At 35.5% G+C, this 25,968-nt stretch overlaps 1 protein-coding gene across 1 annotated transcript in view; it reads right to left on the minus strand.

Moving 5' to 3' along the window:
- Positions 1-25,968, minus strand: part of LOC142342664 (uncharacterized) — a 56,459-nt gene that overhangs the window by 19,444 nt on the left and 11,047 nt on the right. The window contains exons 4-8 of the mRNA XM_075394128.1: positions 25,621-25,721; positions 15,628-15,734; positions 11,059-11,459; positions 7,898-8,109; positions 207-508 (exon numbers count right to left, since the gene is read on the minus strand). Coding sequence (XP_075250243.1) covers positions 207-508; positions 7,898-8,109; positions 11,059-11,459; positions 15,628-15,734; positions 25,621-25,721 — 1,123 coding nt within the window. The remainder of the gene's footprint in view (positions 1-206; positions 509-7,897; positions 8,110-11,058; positions 11,460-15,627; positions 15,735-25,620; positions 25,722-25,968) is intronic.

The following is a 25,968-nucleotide window of genomic DNA, read 5'->3' on the forward strand; positions in this document are numbered from 1 at the left end:
ATACGGTCCAGTTTCAAATCAAAAGCATTAGTCCGTACAGCCCAATAAAGTTATATTTATAGAGAGGCAAAGCTGTTTCTGCCCACGGAGTTACGACGGGATTTACAGAATTAGGGTTTAGCGCCCAAGTTGACTGGATAGCGCAAACCTACACAAATAGAGACCCACTTTCAAAGTTTATACCCACGGTAAGCGACTGTACTAACTCAGCATAGGGTTTGCTGGACTGGCAGTGTTACTTCCATTTTGAACTAATTGTTGCCCGCTATTTACTGCGGAAGGCTGCTGCTGCTGCTGTATTTGCCCGGGTGGTAGCGGCGGTAGGGGTATTTGTTGTGGACCAGTGTTGCTTGTGGCTTTGTTGGGGGACACTACCAGAGTTGACACAGGCACATTTGATATTTCATTCGTATCCACAGCAGCAATTCTACAAAACTCTTCCCCAGAGGGGTGTGCAAGTTGTTGGTGCTGTTGCTGTTGTTGCACGGGCAATACTTGTCGTGGAACTCTAAATTAAAGCTCAAGATTCCATCAATAATCTCTAACTTAGATATTTACGATAGCCGCCCATGCCAACAGCTGTTCGACAAAGATTCAGTTCTCTTGATAATTCAGCAAGCAGCTATTATGACCCAAATTTATTTCCTCATTTCTTAATTTCATCGAACAATTTGTTTTCATTTTCAGTCTTTGATCCACCGATATATTAAAACGTACCACTTATACCAATGAACTTAGCAAAGAAACCTAAAATATTTAACAATTTACAAAAGCCAAGCCGAATCATGAACATCAGCTAATGTATCTTCAACATAATGCATTGAGACTAAACATTGGACCTTCAAATATCCATGCTAAACTTAAGAGCCTCAAAAAGTTTGCTAAAATATGATTCTCAAAACTGAAAAAAGAGCTTTTTATTATGAGTTACAGAAAATTGCCGTTTTGCAAAATTTAATCCTCGAGAAAGGCGCTAAACAAAGATTGAAAAAGGGCATAACAATTTCCACATTAAAGTGATTAGATACTCGGAATCGTCGACAGCCAATTGTTGTAATGATTACGTGACTCTGCTTGAAGTCACTGAGAATTTCTGGCGTCTATCGAGAGCCGCATGCTTAAAACACGAAACGAGCAGGTTTTAAAATTACCAAAGTGTTTAAAGAAGAGGAAGCGTATCAGATAGCCGTAAACACAATTTTGAAAAACTTCAATTTTTGTTCCGACTCCAACTTTTGTTCCGACTCCACTTTCAGTGCGAGGGAGGAACTATATACTCAACTGGGGTTTTTTGTTCAAGTCAAATTTGGCCGATCGAAATATTTATCGTAAAGAGTTTTGTCTGGTATCGCTAGAAAGCTCGTCAAACGAAGAGAATAGAATTGAATTTTTTTTTCAAATTTCGCATTTTTCGAGGAGTTTCCGGGGTTATCTTTGCGAATATTTAACGTTTCAGTGGTTATGTTCACATAATTGTTTTCGGTCCTTTTATACAAACCGAAGATTTTGGATTGCATTGAGGCTCCGTCTCTTTTTTTGTACCATATGTTCACCAAATTATTCATGATTTTGAGCTTTAAAAACGTGATAAACAGGTAAAAGCCAGCGCGCCTTAAATTTCATTAACAGGTAAAGGCCATGAGCTGTTTTTAGCAGCCTAAAAACGAAAGCACTAATGACGAAAGCGCTCAAGTTGTTGGGATGTTCTAAAGTGAAAACGTCTTTTCCGGAGCTTTTCGAGCCCAAAATTGAGCAGCATTTCACCAGTTCATAATAGCATGGCAAATGGAACTTTGTCTTTTTCATGCCTGTGAGGCTTTTTCTTTGCTGAAGTCAAATTAAACAAAGAACTGTATTATTTTTTTTAAAAAATTTCTCAACTTTTCTTGACACATTTGACTTTTTTTTTACTTTTTGGGGTCACGGTTTCCAAACATTTTTTGCGTTATTAAGTTTTTTAACAAAACAGTTTTGAGGACGTTAGTTTCAAGAAGAAGTTTGGACATTCTTTTGTTACTTGTGCTCCTTTGTCTTTTATAGTCAGCCCGTTTTATGGTAGATCGTAAATTGGTTATTCTTTAGATAATAGCTAGATAGAGTGTCTGCACCAAAAAGTTATCAAGAAAATCGTCAATTCGGCAGTTTTTGTGTCTTTTTTCAAATTTTACCCGATTTTTTTGTCATATTTGTATCTTCTGAGCTCATATTGTCAATTATTTTTTCTTGAGCCAGAGGCTGCATTCATGACAGATTTCGATTTTACAATTTTTTAAGTGCAGACACTGACAAAAAGATCTATCGAAATCTCAGCATTTTTGAGAACAGCTATTTTTAATATTATTATTGCATTTACTTCTTCCTGCCTCTGCAGGCTTCGAGTATATCACAAAAATTCGTAATAAGTGGAAAGTTTTCTGTTTTTGTAATTTTAGTATTGATTTTAAAAAACCTGAAATCAACACCGGTTCCCAAAAATTACCTACCATTTTCTATGCTATTTGTTTTAGCTTCCTCTAAATTTGTGGAATCGTTGATTACTGTTTTTGACTTGTGATGTTCAATTGGCCTGTTGGCCAGGTCAAAGAGTAATCAACTTTTCACTTAATCTTCAAAATGTAATTATTTTTGTGCTGTTTTTTCGAAATTAAAAGAACAAAGATTGTGTTGGTGCACGTTCTTCTTTTTAAGATCTCTTCAGTTTTTTTCAAACTTTTTGCTGTCAATGAGAATTAAAATTACAGTAGCAATAATTGTCTGGCTGTAGCACTTAAAGGAGCATAATAAAAATGTTTCACTGCCACAACTTGTCTTCAATGAGTATCAGTAGATTTTGTAGCGTTGTAAATACTCTTATAAATCTACTGAAGTGGAATGAGAAATCACTTTTCGAACAGATTTTTGCATTCTGGAAACTTTTTAAGTGCCACAAAATGATATTTTTTTGCCGTTCCTTCTCCTGACCTTTGCCCGAAGTCATCTGGTCAAATTGTCAAACACGTGTTCTAATAAACACCGTTTTTTTAATTATCATGATTTTTATTTCATTTTTTCTTTTTGTCCTCCTGTTTCTGAATACTTTTAATGACTAGACTATTTAACTCTCTTATGAGATTTAATAGCAGCTACTTGCTTCGATTAATTTCTACAGGCTTAAAATACTTTGTCACAGATGATTTTCAAAAAGATCAGTGATTTTTCCAATCTTGCTTAGTCTTTAGCTGTCCTGTCACTTATTCTCATTAATGGCAGGTCTCAATAGGCTGTCAAATATGACAATGTTTGAGTTATTTACTCACTTCAGTTCATATCAGACCATACCTCTTTTCAAAAATAAAGGACACCTATTGAGTTTCGCCTATTTTGTGCTCTTTTTGTTTTGCTGTCAGTTAGTTATTCGAGAAAACAACTTTTCTCGGCTTTCTAACAAGGTGCAATATACGCTTTTTTATTAGCTTCATTTGATATCCAAAAGTTTAGGCAACACTGCCACAACTTGTCTTCAATGAGTATCATTAGATTTTGTAACGTTATAAATACTCTTATAAATCTACTCTAACTTATAAATCTCACATATACTTTTACTCTCATATATGAAAATATGAAAATCTAGTTAATAATTAGAAAATTAATCGAAATCAAATAGAGGCCACGCAAGTTTGATAAAAAATAAACCGACTAATGTCGGAAGAATTGCTCTCGAACGACAGGCGGGTAGAAAAACATTTGACCTCGCCGGGATTCGAACCACTGATCTCCCTCTCCACAGCCAAATGCACTGCCCACTCGGCTATCAGGCCCTTATAATTACTTTGCTACCCTCGATTTTATTTTAGCTTTAGTGAGAACAAAAAAGATCACTCAAAAATGAAGAACGAAAGCGTGAAAAAATCATTTGAGAAGTCAAAGAATGTTCTAGAAGAAAAGCGAAAAATGGTCAAGCAATAAATATGCATAAAAAGACCGACACGTCTACAATAATTGCAATGAAATTCGCTCAAGAGCAATTAAAAATCAAGTTGTCACTCTAAAGACCTTTCTGTTTGAAAAATAGTTTGAAAATGGTATAGAGGTTGATTTCTGGATAGAAATTTATTGTCTGGTTATTGTCTACAAATCGATGCTTGACATTTTGTTTTTCTAATGCACCAAAAATTCATTAGAGTTAATTTCATTTCCGTCTATTTGTTTGCACTAATGTTTACTCAAAAACAACCGACTAACGTCGGAAGAAATGCTCCCGAACGACTAGTGGAAGCTCTATTCAATTGCAGACTGCATCAGTCGCGGGGGGGAGGGTGGAGCAGCCTAAATTGAACTAAGAAGTTCAAGAGTGGGCCTCAAAGTGGTTCAAAGAGGTTAACATATACCACTTTTAAGATTTTAAGTGAAAAACGACACCAGTTTCGGCGCACTTTTCATTTGACTTTTAGTATTAAATTGCCGCCAATTGAGTTCAGCTCAATTGACTCAAGGGCGTAAAAGTCACTCGAAAAGTCAAAATTGTCAAGCGAAAATTTTGCATAAAAAAGGCACGTCTACAATAATTGCTGTGAACTTCCTTCAAGAGCAATTAAAAACGACGACGCGCACCTAATTCGGTCTAAACTGAAAAAAAAGAACAGCGTAGATTCAAACCTGACTTCATATGGTCGTAACAAAAAACTTGAGGACGCAACTAAAAAGAATATCAGAAGTCCTGAACCACAATTAAAAAAATTCTATTGATTAAACAAAAGTCTAGATCTAGAATGGACAAAGATTCCCAGCACATTTCCCGGGCGCCAGTGATTCTCAAAACACCGATTTTGAGTGAAAAAATGTTAAGATATTGTTCTGTTTCATAAGGAGAGGATACAGGTGCTAGTACCAATTCCAAAAAACTTTAGAGATGCAAACAAAGACTTTTATAAACAAATACCAAGTAGCGGGCATCTAAAATTGGGCTTTAAGTGTTTATCCGATTTTGATCTCGTTTTTCGGTATTGCGTGTTCATTTTATATTGCTCTGCTGATCAGCTGCTGTTTAAGAGCCCTTTTTATCAGAATGAAACAAGCTTAGAGATTCCACGCAAAAAGTTGTACAAGCTGTGAATCAATGTAAAGAGAAACAAATTTTTATTCAACGAAGTAAAGGACATAGACGGAAAAGTCCTGCCACAATTCAAAAAAATTTTTATTGACGAAACAAAAAACTAGAACTAGAATGAACAATAAATGGATTGAAAAAAAACCACTTAAAAATCCAATAAAAAATTGAAAAAAAACCAGCAAAGCCAAATTGCCGCATTCGAACAAAATCACAATCGATAAATTTTTGTTCAAACGCCGTCTTCTCTCTCTACTTTGAAATTTGAGAATCTACTTGAGAGTCTACTCATTCTACTGGGTTTTAAGAAATCTTTACCAATTTCGCATTTTTTTGTTATTTTGCCTGCAATTCAATAATCTATGTCGTGGTGCCAGAAATAGCTCAACTTAGCTGAAGAGTTGAAAACATAACCGACTAAACGTCGGAAAAATTGCTCTCGACGACTAGTGGGATCTCTAAACAATTGCAGCCTGCTTTAGTCAGGGGGGGGGAGGGGGAGGGAGGGAGGGGAGCCTAAATGCGACTAAGAAGTTCAATAGTGGGCTTCAAATAACCACATTAGGGGTTAACATATACCACTTTTAAGATTTAAAGTGAAAAACGACACCAGTTTCGGCGTACTTCTCATTCGACTTTTAGTATAAAATTGCTGCCAATTGAGTTCAGCGGCTTGGAATTGTGATTGCGAGAGAATTTTAGATCACGCGAAACGCAAAAAGTCAAGGGCGTAAAAGTCGCTCAAAAAGTCAAAATTGTCGAGCTTTGAATAAAAAAGACACACATGTTTACAATAATTGCTATGAACTTCTTTCAAGAGCAATTGAAAAGATATGGTCACAAAAAGGCCAATACAGACAGAAACCAAAACAAACAAAAATTAGCCAAAGGTTTGCAGGAAAGAAAACAAAAACAATGCAACCATTTCACTATTCAAAAACATAATCGACAAGCGTTTGAAGAATTGTTCTCAACGACTAGCGAAAGCACTAATGTTTCAGCCTGTTCTGGTAGTGGGTAGCCTGGAGGGGGAATTCACTTAGGTGCATAAAATTACGTCAATATAACCAGCTAAGGTCGTTTTAACTGCTCTTGAACGACAGTCGGTGTTTGATACCACTAAGAGGCTTGCAATGATGACATTAGCACTTATTATAGACCACTGCAAGACTGAAAATGAAACATTGGATACCAATTTTGGCACACTTGATTTAAACTCTAGACGATTTCTAGCAAAAAGAAAAGATACGATGAGAAATGCAACGTAAGAGTCGAGTCAATGCGAACGAATTGCATTAAAATGGACTAAAATGACTCTCCATACCAAAATAGAATACGATTAAAACAGCTGGAAAACCAAGAAGTGGGCACCATCAGCTATATCAGTTAGAAAATTTTCAGAAAATTTAGAATAAAGACATTCATTAACAAAACTCAAAATTTAAGAAAACTTTAAGCCAAAAAATTATTTTAGAGTTGATAACCACTCGAGGTAAATGCTTCTTAAATTAAAGTACATCAAAAATTTAAGTAAATGTTTCTGAAAATTTAAATTATTGGCACATATCTATACACATCTATACGTATTTTTCAACACGCGAGTATCTGTAGTAAAATATATTTTATGCTGAAACATTCTAACTTTGAACATTATTTAAAGAATCAAAAGTTTTGATAGTTTTCAAGTTATTTAAGACATCCACTAACCGAAAATGTTAATCGTTAAAATTAAAAAAAATTCTATGAACAATGTTTTACTCAACATTTTTTTACCTCGAAAAGGTGATAAAAAATCATTGTGCAGCAAGCATAAAAAATCAATAGTCATGTAGAGAGGATAAAACAATGCTTGCTATTTGGTGGAGGAAATTTTCAAAAAATTGCACCATCCTTCTTTAATTTTTTTTTACCTCGGGAAACCATTAATATCAAAATTTGAACAGTGAGCACATCAGGTTTAATTACACTGAATTGGTCTATTTTTTTCCGAGATGACCGTTGGTTTTTGAGACATTTGTAATTAAACTGACCAATCAACGTCTTGGTGGAAAACTACGTATATGCGGTAAAATGTAAGAGAAATTTGCTATCATAATTTTTTCTACTCTACTTCTCACAGCTCACTAAAAATTGTCATTCTGGCAGAGTGATTTTGTTTTTCACAAAATTTTTGGGAAAATAAATTTTCAGATGTACATTTTTTGTGTGCACCGAACTGCTAGTGTGTTTAGTTGGCTCCCTCCTTCAATAGGGGAATCTGTTATCTGCGGGTGCTGAACAAAACTTTGTTCTGCATTTTTTTCTTAGACGATTGCGGTGACCCCAAACTTCTGCTCCAAAAAACCTGTTTTCCAGATATTCCATTGAAAAAAAAATTTTGACCCCAACCAACATGCTTTTGGTTTTCCGATAAAGAGCTTTTGATATGTTTAAAAACCGATTTGTAAGCCATTTGACCGGAATTGTTAGAAGGCGGGAAAACTTGGGCGACTCTGATAGCTGTTATTTTGTTTCTCATTGACTTCCCAATGACATGACCACAAAAATTATCCTGCTATCTTTGAAAGAGATCAATAAAAAATGATCTTCCCACCTCGATGAATAAAAAAAAACGATGTCGCCAAAAAGAGCTTTGCTCCACTTCGTTTCACGGCCTTTAACGAATTCATTGGAACATAAAAACAGTCGGAAAGGCATATTTGGCTCGATTATAAAACTAATGCAGAATCACTAGCCCTAAAAAACCGTTGTAAAATACAAAAAATTTAAACGACACACTTGAAATGTTTGTCTAACAGAAAAGGAACTAACATTTGAACAGAATCGCTTCTCTGGACTGCATTGGGATCCAACTGCGCTGCTGAGCCACTACTCTGGATATTAAAGGCAATATTTGCTGGCATCTCAGGTGGTAATTGAGCAGTTGGCTGCTGCAAATCAGGAGCCGCTTCAACTTTTGAGTGTTCTTTCTCAACATGGTTGGCGCTCTGCTTCAGAACGGCAGAAAACTGACGAATGTTGGCCTGAAGCAGATACTTTTCAAATCAAAGATGGAACAAGATATAACAAACGACTAACGTCGGGCGAAATGCCAAGCTAATCGACTGGTGAGCGGTAGGCTTCGGTAGTTGCCAGCTTGAGCTTAGGAATGTTATCATTAGGGGGAGGGGGAGGGTGGTCTCGTGTTTTGGGGGGAGGCCCTTCACAAAATGGAACTATGTCTTCTCAAAAGCTTTGATGAATCGCATGCTTAGAGCCTAGTAAGTCTCGATGAGAAATTACTGCCCGCCGGGCTTTAGCTGCGGATCCCAATTTGAGGATGAAAGACGAATGGAAAAAAAGACAAGCGGGACTAATACAATAGCAACACACTTCATTTGAGAGCAAGTAATAAATGTTGATCAAAAGCTGCCGGTTATCGTCAACCACCCGCAAACTTTCACACTAACCTGCACTCAAAATTCGTCAAAGCCTTCATTTTCACTTAGAAAATGACCGAATTGCCCTCAAACGACCGAGAGTGTATTGAGTTTGGTAATAGCCAGCTCGTGCTTACAAATGCTAGCATTAGAAATGCTAAGATGAAGAATCACCCTTCACACTGAATTTATGTCTCTTCAAAATTGTTTCCGTGAACCGCTCGCTTAGAGACCCCTAAGGCTCTAGGAGAACTGCTCAGCCATTTAACGCCTTCACGGGCTTGACTTGTTTGTGGTGCAAATACAGCACGTGCACATTACATAGTAAAACATACCCGGCAGATTGCCGGAAAAAAGCCGCCGTTGATTCCAATAAGCAAGATTGGGATTGAAATAACAGAAGATATTGAAAAAAAAAAAGATTTTCGTACAAAAACATTTTTTTAAGTCCGATTTATTTTGATAGCTTTTCGTAGTTGAACATACTTTTGTTTCTTAGAGAGAGGCTACAGGGGCTCCTATCAATAACAATAAGCATTAGAGATGGTAAATAAGACTTATAGGAACGACGTTCAAATAGCGGGCATCTAAAATTGGGCTTTATGGGTTTATCCCGTTTCTATTTCTGACATCCATTTTTGTACTAACTCTGTTCATTTTGAATTGCTTTACTGGGCAACTATGTTCAAAATCACTTTTAGCAGAATGAGCGAAGAGAGAAACTAGCCTAGAGAAGTCAAAGATTTCACGCAAAGTGTTGAAAAGGCGGCAAAATGAGGTAAAGCGAAACATTTTTTTTTATTCGACGAAGTAAAAAAAACATAGCAGGACAAGTCCAGACGTACAATTCAAAGAATTTTCATTGACTAAACAGATAACTAGACCTAGAACGGACTATGAATGAATTGGAAAAACCATTTAGAAAAATATCCGATCCAAAAAATCGAAAAAACAGTAAAAATCAAAGTAAAATTGCCGCATGTGAACAAAAAACCACTACCGATGAAGCAAATTTTTGTTCAAACACCGTTTTCTCACTCTACTTTAAAATTAGGGCGAAAAGATTTTACGCCGCAAAACCACTCGCTTTTTCGCTCCATTTCCTGTTTCGGCGTGACCAAAATCACTACTCCAATTTGACTTCAAAATTCATGAAAATGTGTGAACAGATCTTAAAAAAAACATAGCCGGAAGAATTCCGGAAACGACTCGAAGTGAAAATCCATCTAAACGCCATCCAACTACTCATCAAACAAAATGTGCCCTCACTAATTTATGATTATCTTGAAACAAAGTCATGAAACAAAAAAGTAAAAACAAAAAAATCAAATCTGTTAAAATATGATAAAAAATCTGATCAAACTTTGTTATAAATTGAGATCCCGAAAAAAAACTATCTCTGCCAAAATAACTTCATCAAACCAACTAGTACTCACAAAAACCACTTATGTGAATTTTAGAAAAAATACTTTAGGCTAAATTATGAAAAAAAAGCTCTTAAAAACAAATTTCACTGAAAAACTGGAAAAAGTTACTAATTTATTTTTAATATTTCAAAAAACATATTAATCCAAAGAAAAATTTCCTTCAGCCAATAGGGTATCCAGATGCTCGCAAATCAATAAGCAAGTCATAATAGGCAAGGAAACTTTGCTAAAAACAGAAAAAAAAACGAAAAACTGCAAAAAATTAAGAAAAATAGTTCCAATTTTCGCCATTTTTTGTCATATTTCTCAACAATAAAATGATTCTTACCCACAAAACTGTAACCAGTTGTTATCATAATATTGCTCAAGTAGAAGGGACTTCTTCAATACCCATTTGAGCCAGTAAAACAAAAAAATCGTCAAAAAACGCAAAAATTAGCCCGAAAATCAGCAAAATGCATTAAAAACCACCGAATTATCATAAAATTCATATAAATTTCCAGAGACCTTCAAACCACTACCGAAACCATCCTAAAATTAAAACAAAATCATAACCAAACCTCTTAACGAAAATAAATGAAAAAAACTGCTTTAAAATGCCGCACGTGAACAAAAAAATTTCGCTCGCTTAGAGAAAATTTTTTCACACATTTCTCACAAATTTCTCGCTCTCTCAAAAACAGCGGTATGAACAAAAACCACTCTCTTTTCGATCCGCTCTTTACTTTTGTTTACCACCAAAATCACTCCAAATTTTTTCACGCGTTTCATTTCCCGCTTCAAAAAACACTCCAATAAAATTGATTAAAAAAAAGGACTTCTCCAATACTCCTCTTCGAGTCGTAAGAAGACAGCGCCCCAATACAATTCAAATTCTTTGAATTGTAAAAAAAATAGGAGCGCTATAATAGCCGGCTGAGAAGATGAGGGCGGCTATTAATCGTGTAAAAATATGATACGGGCGCTTGTGGGTGCAAATATTTTGCACCACTAAGCTCGGGGCACAAGCGGAAAAGATTCAACAGATAATTTAACTTTTACTGACTGAGAAAGCTGGGAAGTTGGCCTCGAAAAACTGAATTGCAGTAGTTACATTTTCAAAAATACTCAATTTAAAATTGCTCACAGTGTGTTCTCCAAACTGTATAGTCGGTTTCCTAGATTGCATCTGCTTCTGCCCCTCGCTAATCTCCAAAGCAGCTGAACTTTCAACCTTAGCAGCTGCGGTGGTATTCAAAGCACCATCATCGCGTACAGCTTGTGATGTGGGACCGACATTGTTACCCACACAGTCAGCAGTATCGTGCATTTGAGGTACCCGATTATCCCCGGTACCAGGTACGGCAAGAGTTTGGTTTGTATTTGCAGATGTTCTGCGAGGACTCGTTCTAATAACAGCCGGAGCCTCTTTGGACAAGTTCTGGTCTCGCATGTTTCCACTGTTATTTCTGGGACTGCTGTCGACCGTTTTGCTTTTAATAAAAGGATCTCGCTCTCTGTTGGTTGAAGTAGTTGACAGTGTGGTATCTTAAAAAAACAAAAGATTGGTAATGCGAGTTCGCACAATTATCTCCAAGTCGTCCACTTCAATTTAGTACATCCAATGTCAACGACAAGATCCTATAATAATCTAGAGGGTTATGACCTTATTTTTGCCTTCCTTTTTTCAGAAAACCTTTTTTCCCAATAACGCCCAACTAATGGCGACTACAGAAACCTTACTAAAACTAGTTGAGATGAGCTGGACAATTGAAAACTAATTTTAACACGCTTGGACCTTGTCGGCTTAGTTGATTCCGTTTATATTCCGAGCTAATTTTTCGGAGGTAAAAGGTAAATTAAGAGGCATCGGGAGAGATATTTACATCTCAAATATCGAATGAACAATCAGGAATGATTATTCATTTCAAAATATATATTTAACTGAGGCTGTTATTATACGCCCTCATACAAAAATATGATTCACTTATCAAACTTTCCTGTAGAATTTTGATAGAAATCTCAAGTCATCGACAACTTAGACAAAAGTAAATCGCCGGGTCCAGGATTTGTTCAAGCGTGGCCTCTTAAACCAGGAAAATCCGCAATTGGTACGCATCTGCAAATAATTTTTGATGATTGTATTCAAAATAGTATTTTCCAAGTACTCTAAAACATACATATGTCACACTAATTCATAAAAACGGATCAACCACTAAACTGAGCAACTATCAACCAATTTCGGTCGCAACAACATTTGCTAAACTTTTTGAAAAAATTATACTTACGCAAAATGACGGATTATATCGATCAAAACAATCTGTTAATTAAAGAGCAATTTGGATTCCCAAATCCAACAATCGTCAACAGATGCAGGGTTGTTTTTCATTAAAACAGTAATAGAAAACAAGGAAAATGAAAACACTGTAGCCATTCATTTGGAACCTACGAAAGCCTTTATTTTTTTGCTCAGTCAAAATCACTCTTAAAACGTGGAGTTTATCAACTTCTGTGCGCCTGTATTTAATTTATCACAACCTTTTCTCACAGAACAAACGCAGTGCGTTAAAATAGGCTCCGAGATATGTCATAAAAATTCCATTAATCAAGGCGTAACCCAGCACACAGTCTCAGGACCCTTAATTTTTCTTTTATACGTAAACAATTTCTCGCAAAAATGATGAATTTGAGCTTGAACAATTAACAGACAACACACTAGTATATTCCGTAGGCATGATCCGGTCCAGGAGGGAAAAAATGCAAACAAGACAGAATTAGTTTAACAGAGACAGACAGTAAATTTAAGGAAAATCAATAGCCTCTGAATGCTGATAAGAACACGAAAAACAAATATTCACGAAAATGTTTTAAGGTGTCATTACTTGGGAATACACCTTGATCAAGAAGAATCATTTGAAGTACACCTAAATGTAGTTTTACAAAAAAGAGTGGCTGGTATTCGCTCACACTATCTGGTACTAAATTATCTGGTACTTGGAAATAAGGCCGCATGTTTTCAAAGTTAAGTCCTCTCTCATCTGTCATTCAGTAGAGTTTTCTTACATTGTCGGCAGAGAATACACAGCTTATTAATCGAAAGAATAAATGGTGCATAAGAGTGTGTTATGTGCATCGCAACTTTAGTCATTGTCGTGATATTCTTCCAAATCACATGTCTTACCAGCTGAATCAACTATCTCGACAAAATAGGCTTGAGTCAGTGCGCTACATCAGAAAGTTTTGAGAAATGTGCAAACCGATTACAATTAAGGCAAAACAAACAGCCAGCTCATAGTTAGAACGCAAAGGCATGCCAAGGACAGTACCAAGATCGTTGGTCGCAAAGAGCATACAAAAAGAAAGAATTTACCATTTAATGTAAGAGCGAAACGGAAAATATTACTTTTCAAAAGAATTTTTTTAGCCAAATCAGTATTAAAAAAATACTACCAAGAGACAGATAATAAGGACCATTCGGATTTTTATTTTTATATATTGGAACAAAAAGCTTAATGGGTAATTTCAATCAATAACCAGAAGATCATTATTAGAATGATGTATAATTTTGACTATTTTCATTATTCTGAAGGCATGTATAAACTAACCTCTCGGTTATATAAACATAATCGGCAGATTGCCGGAAAATAGCCGCCGTTGATTCCAATAAGCATATTGGGATTGAAAGAATAGAAGACATTGAAAAGATTTTTGAAGAAAAACATTTAAGTCCGATTTATTTTGATGGCATTTCGTAGTTGAACATACTTCTGTTTCTTAGAGAGAGGCTACAGGGGCTACTATCAATACCATTAAGCAAGAGCTGGTTACCAAGAGATGGTAACTACGACTTATAGGAACGACGTTCAAATAGCCGGCATCTAAAATTGGGCTTTATGGGTTTATCCCGTTTCTATTTCTGGCTTCAGTTTTTTATTCTGACTCTGTACATTTTGAATTGATTTGCTGAGCAATTGATGTTCAAATTCACTTTTAGCAGAATGAGAGAAGAGAGAAACTAGCCTAGAGAAGTCAAAAAGATTTCACGCAAAATGCTGAAAAAGCGGCAAAATCGTAAAGCGAAAAAAAGTTCGACGAAGTATTAAAACATAGCAGGACAAGTCCTGACGTACAATTCAAAGAATTTCCATTGACTAAACAGAAAAACTAGACCTAGAATGGACTATGAGTGGGTTGAGAGAACCATTCTAAAAAAAAATCAGATAAAAAATTAAGAAGAAAACAGAAAATCAATGTCAAAATGCCGCATGTGAACAAAAAACCACTAGCGAGAAATGAAAATTTAATTCAAACAAAAAACTAGGCCTAGAATGAACTGTGAATGGATTGGCAAAACCATTCAGAACAAAATCCGATCCAAAAAATCGAAAAAACAGTAAAAATCAGAGTGAAATTGCCGCATGTGAACAAAAAACCATTACCGATGAAGCAAATTTTTGTTCAAACACCGTTTTCTCACTCTACTTTAAAATTAGAGCGAAAAAAATTCACGCCGCAAAAACCACTCGCTTTTTCGCTCCATTTCATGTTTCGGCGTGACCAAAATCACTACTCCAATTTGACTTCAAAAATCATGAAAATGTGTGAACAGATCTTAAAAAGACAGCGCCCCAATACAATTCAAATTCTTTGAATTGTAAAAAAATAGGAGCGCTATAATAGCCGGCTGAGAAGATGAGGGCGGCTATTAATTAATTTACATATTTGAAAAACTAATCGCAACCAACTAATTCTTGCAACCATTTTCCAACATTTGAAACGTTTCTTCCTGCCTCAAACTGACACTTTATGGTGATAACTTCTGCAAACAGTGGGTGGCAAAATATTTTAATTAAGCAAGCCAGAAAAATTGGTTCAGATGTTGATTAAAGACAAACTTGAATAGCATTCGAAATCTTCTTCCTTCGACAAACCAACTGTTTGTATCTCTAGATCTCCACTCTAGAAACTTTCACGATTTAAAGTATTATTTTTTTTTTAAAGCTAACTTTAAAGGCTCTGAATCAATTTACGCTTTCTCTACTCAAACGATATCGACCAGCCAAAACTGACTGACCGAGAAACGTCCGGATTGTCCAGCTAATACTATCCTACATTTTAAGAAGTATTGGAGCAATAATATACAGTCGCATTGCTAACAACAGAACCTCTTGTCCTTTCGTAATTACAGATCTCAAGGAACTAACTATTACAAGAGATCAGCTTGACATTAGAACCAATTCACCGATAGTAGCTAAACACCAAATTTTGTTCACATCATCCAAAACTTTTTTTTACTAAAACGGCTTAGCAATCGGGGGGTTTCCAAACTACCAGAATAGCTGTTTACATTATACACTAATTCACACTACTCAACAGTTTCAATGAAATATACATTTGGAGACCCGCCAAGCTCTCGGAGCAATGAAAAGCGACGACTTCAAGCCCGCTCGCTTTGACAATTAATCTCGCTTCTTTCTCATAATGATAAGTCAAGTCGGTTAGATTAAAAAATGATCAGGCCACAAATCGCATAAAAGAGCAAATAGAACCTAAAAATGCCGCAAACTTTGTTTGAGAGCATTTCGTGACTGCGGCCTATATAGAACACTCAAGTTAAAAATTATAATGATTAATACTGGAAAAAAATCGTAAAATTTGACTTCTTTACGAATTCTAGTGAATATGACATACTTCATTAATTGGTAAGACTATTTACCAGTCTCTCCGTCGATTGTGCTTCTAGACTTGACCCTTGGCTTGAAGAACTTGAACAAAGTCTCCGATTGGTGAATGGCCTGAGGCACAGACGAGCTGAATAAGCATCTGAAAAAAAACTTGCTGAGGTCTCAGTCAATTTTTATAAATTCTGTGCCACCAGTAGTGACATTTATGGCCCCGTTTTAGCTTTGCGTTGTTATGCAGCACATGTTAGGAAAAATACAATATTTGGCAATGCAGCACGGTATCTAGACTAGTTGGAATAATAAATCAGAAGATTATCAAGAAGGCTCTCTTAATTCTTTGTATGTCACAGACGCTTCACCATTCAGGAAGACATACACCCTATCAATTTATTGTTCCGACCCTCTTGAGGGGGGAGGAACTATATACTCAAATGGGTTTTTTTTGTTCCGTGAATTTTCGCCGATCGATATATTCATCGTAGAGAGTTGAGACTGGTATCATCAGAAAGCTCGTCCAGCGTAGAATATGGAATTAAAAAGATTTTTCTAATTTTCGTTTTCTACAGGGAGTTATCGAGGTTTAAACTTCTGAGAAAATTAGTGAATTCACGTTGTTTTTATTCACATTTTCAGGAATTTTTGCCTAAATTTTCGCCAATTTTGCTAAAATTTGTTAAAATTTTTAAGAATAGTGTCGTTGATTTTATTTTTAAAGACAAGCAAGCATTGTTGTTTGTTTTGATTAAATTTTTGTGGTCAAAAATTCTGGATAAATATTTCAAAATTCAGCCTTTTTCATCAAAAACAGCACGAAATAAGCTACTTTAGTCCACTTTGATTAGAAAAGCCTGCAGTACACTCCCAAAAAACAATCACACAACCTTTGTAGACTCAAAGGAGGGCTACTCCTACTTCAGCGTCCGCTGAGAGTGCTCTGTAATCAAAACTTCGCCGTTTTTTGCTAACTTTACTCGTTGATTATCAAAAATGCCGATTTTATTTTTGAGTTTTCAACTAACAAATTATCTATATCTACAAAACTCGAAATATCAATTGTCCTTGCGGACAAAAGGCATTAGCAGGTCTAGTTTTGGGCCAATCTTGGACTGTTACAATCCAAAAAGAAATCGGATTGTAATCAGTCGGTCTTTTTTGAAAAAAAAGACCTTTTTTAAATAATAAAGAACAGAACATTTCAAATCAAAGCTCAGGAGTGATAGGTCCAATTGGCTTCCTAAGCAGTTCCAAGCTAATTCATTTATTTTTTACTTGAAAGTTTATGGTCGTTTTTGGATTTTTAGAAAAAAATGATTCTTAAATAAATAATGGCTTAATTAACTTTTCCTCTTTTTTCCTTAATTTGTTCAAGTTCTAGCTTAGTGTCAGCAAAGAAAGAAAGCTTCTTCATTCTACTGATTTAAATTTCAGTCTCGGTTGCGGTTTTAAGCCTGAAGTTATTGTTTTCTGGCTTTGATACTACTAGATTTCAGATTTTTTTTTTGTTTTTAGATATTTGCCAATTTTTCACGTTTTCTAGTTTTTCCACATTATCACATTATTGACAGTTCTCGTATCACATTATTAGCGTTCCAAATCAGGCACAATTGAACATAAAAAAATCTTGAATGATATAGATTATCGTTTTAACGGCCTCGACACCTCTTTCTTGAAGAAATTAATTGAATTTTTTTAATTTTGTCTTTAACTGTCATTTTCACTTTGTAGTTTCGGTCCTATGAAATTTCGTGTATAGTGATAGGTTTCATTGGTTTTTCATGGACTAATAGATGAGCCGATATTCTGATATTAGTAAATAGCTGATGGTTTTCATGATTTTGAAAAAAAATCGTTTTCCAAAACTAAAAAAAAATTTTAACTTCGCAATTTTGTTCTTTTTATTCTTCTTTTTGTTACCTAATCTCGTTAGTAAATAACAGGTCTAATATGACATTATGGGTGTCAAGGGAAGGTGTCAAAAAGGATTGATGTCCTAAAATCTATTTTTAAAGAATTCGTTATGACCTTACTGGCTTCGTCATAGGTTTTTTTCAAAAAAAAAGTAAATTAATTTGATTTTTTTTTCATATTTGACGTTCTTGTTGAACCCGCAAGAAATATTCTGGATAACATCAGATCTCGAGGGCTTCTTTTGAATGAATAAATGACCCTATTGAAATAGTTCTTTCGTAATTAATGTCTTTCATGACTTTGGATGCAATTTTATTTCGAAAAAAAATCAAAAGTATTACATACTTTTGCCCTTCGCTTTTTTGTCTACTTGTTACCTAGTCTCACTAAAGAATTGCCACATACTACATTGTCTCTGTTTGAAGAAGGCGCAATTTAATATATTTTGAGGGCCAAAATATGGCTTGACGGTTTTGACAGCGTTTTCTGGCAAGTTTCAATTGAATTTTTGTTTGTTGTTTTTTTTGTTATTCTTTGAGCGAATTTTTTAACTTTATTGTTTTTGTTCTTTTTTGTCTATTTGTTACCAAACCCTTTTATGGACTGGTCCCATATATTTTCTAGTAATTTATAAGTTATTTTGTTTAGTTTTTGCTTGATTTGACGCTACTTTGACTGTGTTATTAAATTTCGTTTTTTAAAACGGACATAAATTTTTTGATGTAATTAATGTTTGTTGTTGTTGTTGTTTGATTTCGCTCTTCGTCTTGGCTCGCTTTCTTAATATTGGCATATCTCGGCAATCTAAAGCATCAATTTTTACTCCACTGAGTTGTTTGCTTTGGTGGCTATCGTATCGTTCATACACAACTTTGTTGAATAATACTTGTGCATTTTTTGAGTTTTTTGGGATTCCCAAAAAATAATTTTCGGGTTTTTCTATCTGTTCCTCATTTGGTAGACAATTATGCCAAAATTGTGGATGGGCGGGGTCGGAACCTTATGTGCCATCGCACATTACCGACCCGCCTTGTTTTATAAAGCATAAAATGAGAAAAAAATACACAGTAGACGCCTTGCACTCTTTTGTGCATGACACACAAAAATCAAACAGATGTACAGAAAATGATTGATCATAGAAATGATGATAGAAATAATTGATGACCGATTTGTCCGGGGAAAAAATAAGAGAACGATTTCAATCTTAAAGAATTATCATTTATAGTTATATAGTTATTTTTAAAAAAAATCAAACATCTTCAGAGAATTTCCTTCCACAATTCAATCTTAGGGTAATAGTTCACCACTTTGTTGGATGCAAAATTCCTGCTTTCTCGAACTAAAAACCTCTGCTTCCTTCAAAATAAATTGACCAAAAATTGCTATTTTTGTTGATCCCATTAAAGTTTGACTACATATGAGCTCTGAAGTAAACAAAAAGTGGATCAATTATTCAATTTACAAATTCAGCTATAACTTTTTTCATTTTCCAACCATCGCGTAGTTTTCTTTGTACAAAACAATAACTAAAACATAAAACCACTAAAGCCGTGTACGAATTGCTCTAGAACGACAAACGAAGCGGGGTAGTTTAATTCAGAGGGGGGCTGAAGCCTAGATAACCTTATGGATACAAAAAATAAGACAGCGGAAGGCGTTTGAACCCGCAAACGCCCGGATGGTAGTCTGGGACCTTTACCAATCAGATAACCAGGCTTTGCTTTTGCGTTTATAATCGCCTTTCTAATAGCAACAGGCTAAAAATTGAAATGAGCGCGATCCATATCACGCAAAATTAAGAAGTGAAGTCACTAGAGCGCGAAAAAAAAAGTTCTAGAACAAAAGCGAACAAAAAGGTCACGCAGAAATTTGGTGAAAACAAAAAAAAACACGTTCACGATGATTGCTTCGAGCTTCGTTCGAGAGCACTTAAAAGGAGGGAAATCACTTACAAACTGAAAAATTGATTGGCTTACGTTCGATTTACTGCTCTTAAGCAAAAAACAGACACGAAATGACCGGCTTTGAATCTAGGTTCAATTTAGAAAGGTCAACATTGCTTGTTAATAGTGAGTGGCGTCTTAAAAGGTTACGAGGAGCAAAAAGTGGGGTCGTCCAAACGGCGCTAGGAAAATTGGCCGACAGGGCGTTTAGCCGACAAGGAAAAAATTAGAAATTTAGCCGACAATTTTATCATAATTGGTAATAAAAGTACATAATTGGTCCATAAATCAGTAGTTCGGTTGTGATAGATTCATATCAAGTCCCACGGGCCGCTGAGGCATGGCCATGGCCCGCCAGGCATGGCCAGATCCGGTAAAATACGGTCCGACCACGGATAGACCTTCGTTACACTAGATGATGAAAAAACTGCGGTATATTTGTCCGCTTACGAAATAGTGTTTTAAATTGGCCAATCACAGCTTTAGAATAAAATCACTTGCTCATTTTACTTAAATTGTCGGCTAAATTTCTCATTTTTTGGTTGTCGGTTAAACGCCCTGTCGGCCAATACGGCGGCCACCCGTCCAAACCGACCAAAATCGTCCTTTACATCATAAAAATATGCCTTTTCGTCGTTAAGTTGAATCTTTAGAATAGTAAAGCCCTTAGTGAACTAAACAGCGATTTAATGCACTTGGGCTTTACCATTTTATCACATTTCTCTGGATGCAGAGTTGAATCGATCAACCGCAGAAAAAATCATCTTAAAAGCCAAACCGACAGGTCCCAAACAAATTCTGATTACTTTGTTTGAAATGGCAATTAAGTTCCGTTCAGTAGTAATACTGAAGTATTAATTAAGTCAGTTAGTAATACTTATTATTGACTGACTTGTTTTAAAGTCAGTCCATAAAATTCAAGTCAGTCAGTAAAACTTATTATTGGCCTGCTAAGTCGAAAATTAAACAAGTTTCAAAATTAAGTGCAAAAAGCATTAACGTCTAAATATTTGAAACACCTATTTTGCCGTGTTTAGGCCCGAACAAAGCCGAATAAGGGATTCAATTTCATCAAACAGGACGACTTTCTCACAACTACCTTTCCGACTACTACTCACGAGAGAAATTTCCGGGAGCCTCTCCGTTTTTCGCAAAGAGTTCAAAATTTTACCAAGTCTTTAAATTGAGGTTCTTAAAAAATGCAAATCAAAATTAGAGAACTTTTCTGTTTTCCGTTAACAGATACGGAACCTATAGTTGTAGCAACTACGGAACCTATAGCTGTAGCATTTTTCATCCGTTATAACTGATTTTAAGGTCAGATAAATTAAAGTCTTAAAGGTAGAAAAAATCGAGAAAAGATTATTGAAAAACCTAGAAGTATTAAAAAGCGATTAGGGATTTGTTCTATGAGCACAATAGCAGTTTAAGAGATCATTGTAATTATTTAAGGTCCCCATAGAGACTGAATGATAATAACAGAATAATGAGACAAATTACAGGATTCTCAACCAATAAACATAACCGAGTAACATCGGGCGAATTGCTCTCAAACGACCGGCGAGCGGTTTGCTTCGTCAGTAGCTAGGCATTGTTTAGTGAGGCTAGCTTGTGCTTAATTGAAGTGGCGTAAGTGAGCGCAGCGCGGGGTGCACCGGAGGGCTGATGGTGTGACAAACGCGGGGGGGATCAATGTCTAAGAACCGCCCTTCGCACCATAAGTATAAGACTCAAAAAATTTCTGTGAATCGCATACTAGAAGACTAGTGAGCTGAAAGGCTCCAAGAGCACTTAATGCAAACTGGGCGCTACCTCTTTATCCCGTTTCTGAAGACGAAAATCAAATGGGTCAGACGAAAAATTGGCCACGCGAAAAATTGCAAAGAAGAGACAAACAGGATTAAAATATTTGCTTCAAATTGATTTTGAGAGCAATTAACAATGATTTCCCAAAAAGTGCCTGTTAGGTCACTTATGATTAAAGAAACAATACTACTATAACTCATTGTTAATGAGGATCAGAGATGATGACATTACGCCACAACAGCAGCTGCAGTGCGGAATCAACAAAGAGAGAGATAGAGAGAGTAAAAGGTAAACGAGAAGGAAAGAAATCCTAACCGACAGAGAGAGAAAGAGAGATAGAAATACTTTCCATAATGGGATTCGACTCTGCAACTTCTATTTTTCGAGCCTTGTTAGTAAATAAATCCATCATATAGAAAAAAAAACTAAAAGAAAAAATTAAAAAAGTTTTCCAACTTTGCATTAAAGAAAGTTCAAAACCATTTTTTCTCTCAAAAGTTCTGTTAAGTAATCCATCTCCGACACCTTAAAAGTTTCGTTGGCCACTAATGTTCGTTAAATTCGGAAAAAGACAAATATTGAAAAACTTTGGAAACAATTACAAACTTAAGAAAATCTTGCTACAATTCAAGATATTAGTATCTCAAAAACCATTTCATTGTATCAAGACACTTAACAAAATCTTGCTACAATTCAAGATAATAATATCTCAAAAACATTTAATTGTATCAAGAGACTAACCAGTATTCCTGTTTCAAGCCTGAAATAGTTTCATTGGCTCAAAGATCCATACAGTTGAACATAATTTTCCAAAAATTTGAAAAAATTTCAAACTTTATCCAAAAATTACCAACACTAGAGTAAGAAAAAGATCAACATCCCATTAACTCTAGAAACTATGCAGCAGCTTATTATCGAACCTTGAAGGAGGCCCCAGGTCCCCTAGTGCCGGAAAAAATTCAAAAACAAAAATTCGCAAATATTTTAAAAAATTGCTTTAACTTTGGTGATGTTAAAATTGGTGATGTTAAAATCTTGCAAGACATTCCATTACATATAGAAAAAATACAGTAACTTATTTTCAAGCCGTAGAAAAGGTAAGTTGGCTCTTGAGGCTGGGAAAACAGAAAAGAAAGAAAAATTTGAAAAAAAAAACAATTTTTATCCAAACAAAATGCCAAAATTTGTGACATTAAAAAATTAAAAATTTATTCCATGGCCAAAAAAAATTTGTCAGTAACTTAATATCAAACCCCTTAGGATGTTTTCTGACCCCTGGGTCTGGAAAGATCTGAATAAGGAAGCAAAAGTCAAAAAACTTGAAAATGCAAGTATTGTTAAAATAAATGCTAAATTCGTGATGTTAAAATGTTGAAACCATGCCATTACCACTAGAAACTATGCAGTAACCTATCAATGAAACCCAGTGCTTGTTCCTTGACACCTAGGGCTGATAAAAATCAAAAAAAATTTAAAAAATTAGAAAGCGGCCTATTTTCAAGTGCCCTTTTTCTTAATATTCCCCGCATCTCAAACTGGTCAGGCTATGGTCAACCTGAAGCTATTTTTAAGTAAAGGCTCATCCTCTTACAGACAGCTTCATGGAGGCAGGGGATTGAACTCTCAATCATTGGCGTGTGAATCACACACCACAAAGAAAAAAATACTAAAAATTCTAGACAACAGAGAGTTTTCAAATCATAGTACTCATGTCCTTCTCCAATAAGTATTCGATAAGTTCCAAAGTTCCGATCATTAAGATACTTCCAACGTTACATGCGACAACAACAATAGTCATTAACAAAACGAAACTTAATTCTGCCCAGTTTCTATTTGATCCCCTACAGTTCAGTTGCAAGACTCAACTTCTCAGTATTAATGGAACTTTCTGCGTGTCGACTGCCGATCACCTAATATTACTACCCTACCTTAAAATAAAAATGTGACTTGATGACCATTTGGAAACAAGAAAACAAGTCTCATGAAGGGGACCAAATCTCCAAAACTCAACTACCAAATTACCTTTTTACCATGATTTTGTGCCTTTTCAGCAGCTTCGAAGAGTTCTGAGAATAGTGATACTAACTCTTCAACAAATATTTTGAAATAGGTAAAATGGTTTCATATTATCTTAAAAAATATTCTGTTGCCTCGGGCTTTTCGACGCCCCTAACTTACCTAGGTGCCTCTTCAACAATAGACAGCATTATGAGCAAAAACATAAACCGACTACCGTCCAGCGAATTTAACGACAGGCGTGGCAACTTAATTTCGACGGGGCGCGTGCAGTCTAAATAAATATTCCCGCTCCCTCTCGGATAGTCGTCTGAGATTTTAACCACTAAGCATCAACTACTAATACTAATCTTAACCACTAAACACAAACACCGTCTTTGCGATCTTCTCGCTTACAATCGCCTTTATGTTAAGAACAGACATAATTTTGAAATTAGAGCAACTTAAATCACAAAAACTAAGAGGTCTTGCATTATAAAATTCACTAGAGAGCAAGAAAAGCGCAAAAAGGTCCAGCAAAAATTTTGCATTTAAAAGACACGTACGTTTACAATAATTGCTTAACTTCGTTTGAGAGCAATTAAATGCACCACGCAAAATTGGTCTCATTAACAGCATTGAGGAGGTAGAACGGTCAGAATAGCGGTCGTAACCGATCTTTAGAGAAAAATTGGCCTCTCGTAAATATGATAGGCTACATTACCATTTGGGATCCATATTCGTTTTTGGTTTCATATCGAATTATTATGCACGATTTTAAAAAAGCAAGCATGCAGCTCTAATAATTCAGACGGATCAATTAAATATTTGATCATTGGCTTCCAAATCATCAACAATCATTACGAAATAACCCAGTTCAAAAGTTAACAATTGTAGAATAATGTGAAGCGCTTTGAAAACAGGAACGATAACTCATCCTATTACAGACAGCTTCATGGAGGCAGGGGATTGAACTCTCAATCATTGGCGTGTGAATCACACACCACAAAGAAAAAAATACTAAAAATTCTAGACAACAGAGTTTTCAAATCATAGTACTCATGTCCTTCTCCAAAAAGTATTCGATAAGTTCCAAAGTTCCGATCATTAATATACTTCCAACGTTACATGCGACAACAACAATAGTCATTAACAAAACGAAACTTAATTCTGCCCAGTTTCTATTTGATCCCCTACAGTTCAGTTGCAAGACTCAACTTCTCAGTATTAATGGAACTTTCTGCGTGTCGACTGCCGATCACCTAATATTACTACCCTACCTTAAAATAAAAATGTGACTTGATGACCGTTTGGAAACAAGAAAACAAGTCTCATGAAGGGGACCAAATCTCCAAAAACTCAACTACCAAATTACCTTTTCACCATGATTTTGTGTCTTTTCAGCAGCTTCGAAGAGTTCTGAGAATAGTGATACTAACTCTTCAACAAATATTTTGAAATAGGTAAAATGGTTTCATATTATCTTAAAAAATATTCTGTGGCCTCGGGCTTTTCGACGCCCCTAACTTACCTAGGTGCCTCTTCAACAATAGACAGCATTATGAGCAAAAACATAAACCGACTACCGTCCGGCGAATTTAACGACAGGCGGGGCAACTTAATTTCGACGGGGCGCGTGCAGTCTAAATAAATTTTCCCGCTCCCTCTCGGATAGTCGTCTGAGATTTTAACCACTAAGCATCAACTACTAATACTAATCTTAACCACTAAACACAAACACCGTCTTTGCGATCTTCTCGCTTACAATCGCCTTTATGTTAAGAACAGACATAATTTTGAAATTAGAGCAATTTAAATCACACAAAAATTAAGAGGTCTTGCATTATAAAATTCACTAGAGAGCAAGAAAAGCGCAAAAAGGTCCAGCAAAAATTTTGCATTTAAAAGACACGTACGTTTACAATAATTGCTTAACTTCGTTTGAGAGCAATTAAATGCACCACGCAAAATTGGTCTCATTAACAGCATTGAGGAGGTAGAACGGTCAGAATAGCGGTCGTAACCGATCTTTAGAGAAAAATTGGCCTCTCGTAAATATGATAGGCTACATTACCATTTGGGATCCATATTCGTTTTTGGTTTCATATCGAATTATTATGCACGATTTTAAAAAAGCAAGCATGCAGCTCTAATAATTCAGACGGATCAATTAAATATTTGATCATTGGCTTCCAAATCATCAACAATCATTACGAAATAACCCAGTTCAAAAGTTAACAATTGTAGAATAATGTGAAGCGCTTTGAAAACAGGAACGATAACTCATCAATTAGCTAGTTATCATGATTTTCTGCTAGCGTAACTTGACTGGAGAGAAATTACGTTAAATCTGGGTTTGTATCAAAGACTTACTTTAAATAGTTATCGACAGTGTCAGAAGTAGCAAAACCATTGTTTCGCAGCTTTTGAAGGCTCTCTTGAGCAGCCGAATTTTGTTCAACCATTTGCATCACCTATCAACAATCAATCAAATATTTTATCTTCTACCTCATAAGTATCATAAAACTCATCGTTAACAAGTTATCCAGGTTTATCACACCGCAGTTAACAGAATATTTTCTCCTGTGAAATAAAATATGGCCCGGTATTATAGCACAATGTAACTAAACGCATAAAAAGGGGTCAAGGGGGTCAGAGGGAAACGAAAGCCATTACAGAAATAATCTGCTTGATCGTATCATAACCATCTCCAATCTTAAT

The sequence above is a fragment of the Convolutriloba macropyga genome, chromosome 1 (genome assembly GCF_964194025.1).
Source record: "Convolutriloba macropyga chromosome 1, txConMacr16.3, whole genome shotgun sequence".
In the NCBI taxonomy this organism is placed as follows: domain Eukaryota; kingdom Metazoa; phylum Xenacoelomorpha; order Acoela; family Convolutidae; genus Convolutriloba; species Convolutriloba macropyga.